Source organism: Wolffia australiana, chromosome 6, assembly GCF_029677425.1.
Source record: "Wolffia australiana isolate 7733 chromosome 6, ASM2967742v1".
Lineage (NCBI taxonomy): Eukaryota > Viridiplantae > Streptophyta > Magnoliopsida > Alismatales > Araceae > Wolffia > Wolffia australiana.
Window position 1 is genome coordinate 1,975,693 of NC_135840.1, and position 10,244 is coordinate 1,985,936.

Consider the following 10,244-nt stretch of genomic DNA (forward strand, 5'->3'; position numbering starts at 1 on the left):
GACATTTTCAGGATTTAAAATTTATGGTTTAAAACTAAACTAATTAAATGATAAAAGTATTAATTATATTGTAAAATTTTATTTTCTATATTTCATAGATATTTATGATTACTTTCATGTCAATGAAGTAAAAATGAACAAAAATGACATCTTTTGGTGCTTCTCAATGGTTTGGCACCGGTGGCTCATTGAGATAGCGCTAGCAGTGCGTGAATGTCGGTGGATTAGGCAATTGGTGCGTAAACACAGGGGCTCCCTTGATGAACTTCTGGATTTTTCTAATTTGTGGGCTGCATTTGGGTGCTAGGGGGGTGGCGGTTGTAGGCACTTTTTCTGTGACATCTAGATGAGGTGAGTTGTGGCAGCAGGCAATGAGGTACCTGGATGTAAATTTTGCAACATGTGGACTTTTTGACCTAGAATCTACATGATCCACTAGAAAAATAAACCAATGAAAGAGGCTATGAAAAAAAAGAAAGATCATACAACCCATCAGGTCATGTGGTGTTTTTTCCTCATGACTCTTGATCAAATATTTGAATCTCACACTCTCAGTCTTGTTAGATAAGAATGTAATATTAGAAAGTTCTACTTGACTCAATGGAGTTAAATGGCGGTAGTCTCATAAATCAATAATTAATGTATGTTTTTTATTTTACTATTTTAACCATAAATTATGGTTAATATGTGTGCCTAGTCGAACACTATTATGATTAATATAAAATTTGCGCATAATAGCTATCAATTAAAAGTAGTTATTAGAAGTAAAGGGAAAAAAATTAGGTATTTTAATTAAATTTCTTATTTAGTATTCATATCACTAACTTATTTTTCTGGTATGAAATTCTGAACTTCTGCAGGGCTGGGGCATTGGTGTAGCAGTGTTCCCCCCTCATTTCCCGGCCCAAGCCCATGTGGGCCTAGCTTTATGAACCTTTATAGACCCTCTATACTCATGCGTATCTAGAATAATAGTAATGATAATGAGGACATGAAAGACGATATAATTATGCAGAGAGCCTTCATTATTTGCAGGGGTATAAATATATTAGACAAAAATTCTAAATACATCTTTGTGTTAGTATATTTTAATTCAAAAGGATAGTGTATGTGTGTGTGGTCATCTGGTTTTCAAAAGAGAATATTGAGAAATCATGGGAGATGTGCCAAAAAAAATCATCTTATCTTCCTCAGATACCCAAGCATGCAGACCCCTCTTCCTCCACTTATCCTTGCCTCATCCTTACCATTCATCTGCCTCAAGGGTGATGAGGATGACTAACAAATACTTTTTTACACCAATGAATTATCATCAACCTTGTCCCAGAGAAAGGTCACTGATGATGTTTATATTGTCATCTTCATCATCATCCTAATTAAAACGAGGATGAGTCACCATTGTTCTCTTTGTTCTTATCCAAGGTCCACGGTTATGGAAAACCCTAGTTGAATGCAGCATCTTGATGATGCTGGGAAACACATGCCATTTAATCATGCTCTATTATAAAAATATTCCTTCATGTATCATTTATATTATATTTCCACCAAAATATGGGGAGATAGATTACAATACACTGAGAATGATTGATACAATAATTTTATTCATAAATAATTAAATATATAATTTCGAAATGTGAATATGGCACTTAAGTGTTTGTCTCTCCTCTCTTCTCTAAGTGAGGTGATGTCGAAACATGATGATACATCATATATCATCTCTGGAAATTATATTTTACTTAAAATTTTGATAAGATAAAATAAAAAATTAACTTCAGGGGTTTTATTATTAAAATACTTTATTCTCTTTAAAGGGGATTTGATGAAAAGAATATCATAAATAAATTTAGCATGTCAAAAAATAGGTGGATCATGTCATTCTTTCATGAGAATTTGTTTTATTTACATTGAATCTATCATCACTACCATAATAGCCTATCATGCTCACCAAAACAACCGCTCCTATTTTGATCCCTTTTTTATCAGATATAAATGTTATAGTGGATTAATATAGATCTTGATTCATTCTATTTACATGGAAGGAATAACTCAACATCTTCCTTGGGCGTAAAATATACAAGGGTCATTCCATTGTCAGAAGCGAACACACCCATCATCTTCTTATCTTACAGGATTCAATTTTATGACAATATGAATTCATATCCTTACCCAGGAGTATCAGGAAATTCGTGTAATTTTCATGAATACAATAAGAAATCTTTTTTTAATAACGATTTGAAGATTGGTTTTTCGAAAGGCCCAAAAATATTAAGAGCTCCTTTTCATGCAACCTTAATACCATAAGTACACCACTATATATCTTGCATGGAGTCCAATATCTTCAATGTCCATTCTCTCCCACGTCAGCAAGATGGAAGATAATCTTTGTTCGAATTTGAAGATTGGTTCTCTCTTTATTCTCAAAATACTTGTTATACTGTATCATGCACTCGTGAAGCGCATGTGCAGGTCAGCAGAGTATAGACATGATGACTTGTAAAATTGTTGACCAGTCCTTGGAAGCACACTAGAACATGAAGCTCCATGAACCCGCTATGCGCCACCATGACATTTGACTGTGAACATGGAGAAACCCAAAGACTTAAGGGGACTACTCTGTACAAGACGAAGAAGGCACAGATTGGGCCACTAGAACCGAGAATCCATTCCATCTTCCTCCTCGTCCTCCCTCCTACAACATCATTGTTGTACCAAGGGGAGTAATCCAACAGGTTCATAATGGGCCAACTCGAGGAGTCGACGAAGATGGGCTGCAGCTGGTGCAGAAGAATTGAGTCATTGAAGGACTATTAAGAGAGGTGGAGATCTTATCCCTGCTCTGGCTCCTGCTTATGGATCATGCCTGGGTCCGGCTACGGCAGAGATACCTAGCTGGTCATCAGATTCTACGTGAGCTTGTCAATGGGATATTTTAGTTGTACTTGATGAGCTAGTCTACAACAGCCATACCAGTGCAGTTGCATCTGAGCCATTTTTGCATGTCATGGAGCTGGATCAGAGGCTGACTCAAAGAAGAGCTAGAAGGTGGAGTTCGGGGAAACGCAGTGCCACCACTTCATGTGTGCATGATACGGGTCTACCCAGAATGTATAGAAGGTCAAAGTACTATCCCTCAAGTGAAGAGACTCACAGAAACCAAATAAAGTGAACCCTATAGTAAAGGCGGGAGTCGACAGGGCGGGGATATCATCATTTTCTTGGAGTCAGTTGCTGAGGCAACCAGGGAGGGAGAGCAGGAGACATTCCTGATCCAGAGTGAGGTTAAGCCGATCTGGCGAACCTACCAGGGCATTTGTCGGCAGTATCTGACGCATTCTCCTCTTCCACCCACAATCTTAAGTTCTAAGAATTTCTTCGCTACTATTTACATTGAATTATATTACTCTTGTGTAGGAGAGTAACAGTGCAAATGCTCAGGCACATGCACAAGGCAAGATGGGCATGAAGCATGCAAGTTGCACGAGCACAACCGCATGCATATGCTGTGCTCAGGTGCTCGGTCATGCGTTTTGAAAGTTTTACTAAGTAGCTAAAATGATTCAGATTATCTTTGGTGGACAAGACTTCCATTGCTGGTAAGATTATTTTTGAACGAGTTCCCACAACATAAAGTGACCCGTCCGTGTGGATATTTTTGGCAAAATCTCTACAGGTCCACCAATAAAGTTTGGTTTGCTATGTGATGACGAAGATGAACAATAATGAGAATGAAGGTATTGGCAATGTCTACATCACTCATACAATCCTCTCGACGACGAATTTGTCATTGTCTTGTCATTTTTTTTGTCATCGTCTCATCATAGATTCGTCATCACCTCGTCACTCGTCTCATACCAAAATCTATGAAGAAATTTGGAATGACAATTAAGATGACAATTGTCCCCCTCTACATTTAAACAACGAAACATGAGTTCACATTCACTTGATTCAGTTGTGATTTCTAAGAAAATATACAAAGCTGAAATTTACAGCATTACACCAAGAGGATGTGGAAGGGTCTGCAAGGACCTGTATGCTCACCCATCTAGCCCGTGACCTTTGACTTCCACCCCGAGATAACATCCTCTTTCAAGGCTTGTGTTTTGGTGAAGGACTCCAAGGAGAAAAGTTTCTGAAAAACACCAATAGATATCAATATTTCATCCAAAGTAAGCTAAAAATAACCCGTTTTACTAATATCATTCCTTCTCACATCCACAAGAACTAGAAATTGGCACATTAAGAAAGTAAGCGTAGAAAATATACACCTAAACAGGTCAAAAACTAGCAAAAAGACATTAATGTCTTGCTTTTCTGTGTACCAAAAGAAATTAGAAGTTTGATGAGCAGAAGGGAACTACAAGAAAGAGAAGGTGAAGATACCTGTGTGTAGGCTTTAACAAATGTGAGAGAATCTGGGATGGACCAGCCTTTGTAATGCCCCAACGCGATCTCAAGATGGTAAAGCTTAGGGCCTAGAGAGAGATCTGCCGCAGAAACCCTCTCTCCATCAATGAATGGCCCCTGAAAAAAATTCATGAAATTGTTTACAAAACGAATTTTAACAAATGAAAGAATAACAGCCATTTTATCAGAAAATTGGCTGCTACTGTTTTTTCTCATGTTTCGCCGGATTATCATTTAAAGAAATTTTTATTAAATGACATACCGTTTGAAGAGAATCATTAACAATTTTATTTTACAGAGAATATTCATGATAGATCTCAAGAATAAATCAGGAAACTGTTACTCCATTGCCATTTCAGCTCGAAGCCACCCAATGACCAGTCATTAATCAAGCATACTTAAACTTCAGATCAGTTCATGATATTAAGTGCCCTTCTATAAGTTCCTTGCGAAAGAAACATGAATTTCAAAATACACAGCCAAAAATAGTGAAAAATACAGGAAAAAGAATAGATTTTTACATTGTCTTTGAGATACTCATCAAAGGATGTAAGTTCTGCGACCAAAGCCTGCTCCGTTCCATCAGAAGGATCCTTGCTTTTAAGAAATCCGATGAAGGTAGAGAAAATTTTTGCTCCACTGCAAGGTATTAAAATCAAGTATAAATTGAATTTAAATGTGTTAAACAAATATCGTACACAAATTACTTAATAAAACTATATTAATACAATCAGTATAAGTACTTCTTGAAAAGAACGTGTCAGAACGATGGAGTACAGAACTTAATCTAAACTTGAAAAGAGAAAATAACTACTACCAAATCAAAAATGGGCACATAACTGCATTCCATCAGTTAAAATATGAAAAATAAAATCACTGAGTAATTTGTGATTAAAAAATAGTATGATCCCCAAACCAAGCCCTGGGCGATTGTTTAAGCTCATATAACATGTTCCATAGTCTACACACCAAGTTTGCCCCACAAACAGGCCTGCATGCCAGAGGTTGTGACGTATGCACCGTCTCCAACCCACCATGCAAAAAAACATTGTTAACATCATATTAATATATCTCCCAATTGAATTGGACAACCAATATAATTAAAAATCTCGGAAGTGTTGAGCTTTGCATGTGGGGAAACCATTTCAAAATACTAAATACCATATGCGAGAGTAAAACCCTTGGCCACCAATCTGGCTTTATACCTCTCCAGGGTGTCATCAGAATGGTACTTTAGAGTAGAAACCCACTTTCAACCAACTAACGTCTTCCCGTGAGAGTAGCTCCAGTGGAGGGATGCGGTTAATTAGATGAGTTTCTGCAGTACAGCTTCTCCGCAGAACTGTTCACTTCATTTAAGCCCCAGCTGTCCCCACTACAATTTCTGCAGTAAAGCCCCAGCTGTCCCCACTATGTAGCAATTATTCTCCCTGCTAGGCCATTCAGTAGGGGACAATTTATGCAGGACTCACGGATTATTCCATTCTGGTCATGCAGTTATTAAATTAATCTCTTACATCATCAGAACGGAACAGTCTAACCATTACCCCACATCAATTTTTAATCATCTCCGCATATGATTAAGATGTGTCACTGATCTCAGCCTCAGCCTTAGTTTTAAAAGTACCTTCATTTTTTGCAGAAAGGCCAACACAAATTGTCCTTTGAATCTCATTTGTTTGAAGTAGGTTTGTATAGCCCAGCTCTCTGCGTATTCCTATGCTTTGGCTCAGATAGAGGACTCTGAACGTTCTTCACTTCATTCTTCTTGGCAGAGAAGGTCGTTGCATCTCCCTTTTTAGTCTTCTGGTAGTAGGTACAGTTGACTCTTCTCCTCCATGATAATGTCAATACATCCATCCGACTCAGGTATCTTCTCTTGACCCCTTCATACTCAGGTTGCAGGCCCATAACAAACACATGCCCAATATTACTGCCTTTCTTCACATTGAGGATTCTTCACTAGGCAATATTAATTGATTTATCTCCATTATCAACCTTCCTCCTTGACCTTGCTGAGTCAACTTGCCTGCAAGGTCATACATAAGGCATGCACTATCCTTCTTGCCGCAGTTCAAGTGTATCTTCTCCCATAGCTAAGTCCGTGAACCAGAAGTTTTCAAATGTCTTGGGCATCATAGAGTTAAGAAGTCACCATGAATGAGGGTTTCTTCAACTTCACATTTGTATAAACTTTGGGTGAGCAGCATCTGAAAGTTCCTCGCTCATAAGATTAGCCAGATCCCTCCAATCAGAGTCAGTCTCACAAACTGACTCCATTAATAGAAGTTTCTCGGGAATACTTAAAAGTTTGATAAACAATTACCTTATATCCCCAGCTGAGTCTGAGGAGATTATAGTCGAGGGAGAGTTGACTTTGTGCCCAGAATCAACAACTCAAAGCAACATTAGATGAAAGACCTTCAACACCCACACGAGATAGCTACTAGTGAAGAAACACGGACAACCGTAGGAGCAAGAAACACCTCTAGCTATCAAGATGCTCCTGTGATCCCCTGAAGCTTTCCCACTGGCTGGCGAAGAGCCAACACAAATACAAATTTAAAGTCTATTGGCCTGGTCCACTCCTCCCATTAAGAGGATCCCTACTGGGGAATCATCTTTAGAGCACATTTACAAATCAAAAGAGAAAAGGGTTTTAAGAAATATTACAAATCAAAAGAGAAATTTATTAATAAATAGTATAAGAAGATAATGATTGCAAACAAATATCTTCATTTCTGACTTCCCTTAGGTAATGATGAGGAATAGCACTTCAAAGATGCAAATTACAAGAGATTAGTGCTAATGCTTGGAAAAACAAGAAAGTTGAAATAAACGTACACAGATTTCTTCTCTGGTGGTGTTACCAATGAAGGATTAGGGTACTTCTCCTCCAAAATTTGGGTGATGACATCTGAATCCGGAACCCAATTATCATCCAGTCTGATAATGGGGACCTTGCCTTCCGGACTGACCTTCAAAAACCTAAATAATAGAAAATTAAGCATTCAAACATAATTCCCAGGAGTTGTGTTTTAATCAAAAAAGACAGTGTTTATGGTTACCATTCGGGTTTGTTGGCAAGATCAACCAGTTTTATGTCATAGGAAATATGTTTTTCTTCTAGGGTCAGCAAAACTCTTTGCGTGAAGGGACCTGAAAGACTATGCCATTTCAATGAAGAGTCCTCCCAGTTATTGAGAAAAACTAAGTTTCACGAAAATCTCAAAAAATATGGTTTTACAGACAAATGATCAAGTCTCCTGGAAGGATGGAAAGCCCAAACAAGTTAGAGGTTAAAAAAGAAATCCTAGCAACATAATAAAGAGCTCTAACCTTGAAGGGAAAAAACATTATAGTATAATTAAACAACTCTGCTACAGATTCGGCCAAGAAAAGGTCCCTTACAGTTTCCAATACTGTCAGGGCACTTATCGGATGCCTTGACACTTATTAGAAGTAAAACAACGAAATCTTAGAATCACACTGAAAAGCTCAAACCTAGTACCAAAAAAAACCTAACTTTCTAGCATAATTAAAGAACAATGCAACGGATTCAGCCAAAAACAGGTTCCTCACAGTCTCCAACCCCGTCAGGGTACTTCTCGGAGGCATTGACACAGATTACATATAAAAAAACGAAATCCTGGAATCTCACTAAAAACATCAAACCTAGAACCCCAAAAAAAACCCAACTTTCTAGCATAATTAAAGAACTCTGCAACAGATTCAGCCAAGAACGGATTCCTCACAGTCTCCAAGCCGGTCAGGGTAGTTAATGGAGGCATTGACACAGATTACAAACAAAAAAACGAAATCCTGGAATCTCACTAAAAACCTCAAACCTAGAACCCCAAAAAAAACCCAACTTTCTAGCATAATTAAAGAACTCTGCAACAGATTCAGCCAAGAACGGATTCCTCACAGTCTCCAAGCCGGTCAGGGTAGTTAATGGAGGCATTGACACAGATTACAAACAAAAAAACGAAATCCTGGAATCTCACTAAAAACCTCAAACCTAGAACCCCAAAAAAAACCCAACTTTCTAGCATAATTAAAGAACTCTGCAACAGATTCAGCCAAGAACGGATTCCTCACAGTCTCCAAGCCTGTCAGGGTAGTTAATGGAGGCCTTGACGCAAATTTCGAGGGGTTCATCCTTGGATAACGCGGCTCTGACAGAAGGGTACCGAGCGATTTGCACTCCAGAACGTCCGAGAGAGAATTGCCGCGAGTTCAAAGGGAGGGAGAATCGGCAGAGGCGGCGTGCTGGGGTTGAGAGAAACCCCAGAGAAGATCGAACTGCGGTCATGGAAGTCGTTCCAATGGCGGGTACAGTCGACATGTTGGCAGAAGGGGATGGATAACGGGGTTGTGGACGCGATTTCCTTTAATCAGTGGGGTGAAGGATCCAAGAACATTGAAGAACTTGTCACCTGTTGCAGAGTTAATTTTCTCTCTCTTGAAATTCCAGCTCTCTCTCTCTTAAGTTCTAGCTCTCTCTCTCTTGAAATTCTAGCTCTCTCTCACTAAAAAATTTCACTTTCTCTCTCACTAAAAAAAATTTCTCTCCCTCTTGAAATTCTACCTCTCTCTCACTAAAAATTCTCCCTCCCTCTTAAAATTCTAGCTCTCTCCCTCTCACTAAAAATTTTCTCTCTCCCTCTTGAAATTCTAGGTCTCTCTCTCACTAAAAATTTTCTCTCTCCCTCTTGAAATTCTAGCTCTCTATCTCACTAAAAATTTTCTCTCCCTCTTGAAATTCTACCTCTCTCCCACTAAAAATTTTCTCCCTCCCTCTTAAAATTCTAGCTCTCTCTCTCACTAAAAATTTTCTCTCTCGCTAAAATTTTCTCTTTCCCACTTGAAATTCTACCTCTCTCACACTAAAAATTTTCTCTTTCTCTCTCACTAAAAATTTTCTCTCTCCCTCTTGAAATTCTAACTATCTCTCTCACTAACAATTTTCTCTTTCTCTCTCACTAAAAATTTTCTCTCTCCCTCTTGAAATTCTACCTCTCTCACAACAAATTCTCTTCCCTCTTGAAATTCTAGCTCTCTCACTAAAAATTTTCTCCCTCCCGCTTGAAATTCTAGCTCTCTTTCTCACTAAAAATTTTCTTTCTCTCTCACTAAAAATTTTCTCTCTCCCTCTTGAAATTCTAACTATCTCTCTCTCACTAACAATTTTTTCTCTCCCTCCTGAAATTCTAGCTCTCTCTATCTTGAAATTTCTTTTTAAACTTCTCTCTCTAAAATTTTATCTTCCTCTCTCTCAGGAAATTCTATCTTTCTCTCTCTAGAAATTCTCCCTCTGGAAAATCTACCTCACCTTTGAAATTCTTATCCCTTGAAATCCTATTACTCTCTCAATTAAAATACTCTCAACTTCCTAGTTTGTACTTCATGAAGGAATCAATTGGTATGCTCTAAATATTACAGAACATATTGATTTTTAAAAAGTATTTAGTGTCTTAACTGGGACTTAAATGCTTTAATATACAGGTTCAAATGTTGGACCCAACATTCAAATTCATGACATATATTAGGTTTACAGGGGATTGAAGTACGAAGCATTAACTTAAAAGTCTGAAGTTGATGTTTTATGAATGCTGAAGTAAGTTATTTATTTCATGAATTCCTAAACTGGCCAGTCCATATCTTTGCTAAATAAAATGACATGTGGACAACCATGAGAAAATTTCTAGATCATCTCAGGTGGTATGACCTTTGGATGAAATAAAATGAGTTCATATATATATTCTGTGGATTTTTAGAGGATATTTAACTTTTGACAGCACGGTCAAGATGTCAAATTTCTACTTTTTACCTAATTT

At 37.9% G+C, this 10,244-nt stretch overlaps 1 protein-coding gene across 2 annotated transcripts; it reads right to left on the reverse strand.

Moving 5' to 3' along the window:
• Positions 1-3,882: 3,882 nt before the first annotated feature.
• LOC144704493 (putative glutathione S-transferase DHAR2, chloroplastic) lies at positions 3,883-8,858 on the reverse strand. 2 transcript variants are annotated; one of them, XM_078576933.1, is made up of 6 exons: positions 8,506-8,858; positions 7,473-7,563; positions 7,249-7,392; positions 4,926-5,043; positions 4,381-4,521; positions 3,883-4,129 (listed from the first exon to the last, which is right to left on the reverse strand). In XM_078576933.1, the coding sequence occupies exons 1-6, from the start codon at positions 8,750-8,752 to the stop codon at positions 4,043-4,045; spliced, it is 828 nt and encodes a 275-aa protein (XP_078433059.1). In that variant the 5' UTR covers positions 8,753-8,858; the 3' UTR covers positions 3,883-4,042. The 2 variants fall into 2 exon arrangements, with proteins under 2 accessions (XP_078433059.1, XP_078433061.1); XM_078576935.1 differs by lacking the exon at positions 8,506-8,858 and adding an exon at positions 8,160-8,301.
• Positions 8,859-10,244: the final 1,386 nt, after the last annotated feature.

Coding starts and splice junctions, on each gene's coding strand:
- LOC144704493 (XM_078576933.1), bottom strand. CDS start 8,752: ATGTCGACTGTACCCGCCATTGGAACGACTTCCATGACCGCAGTTCGA. Junction 4,522..4,925: donor ATGAGTATCTCAAAGACAAT/GTAAAAATCTAT, acceptor AATTTTTTTCAG/GGGCCATTCATTGATGGAGA. Junction 4,130..4,380: donor TTGTTAAAGCCTACACACAG/GTATCTTCACCT, acceptor GGTGTTTTTCAG/AAACTTTTCTCCTTGGAGTC.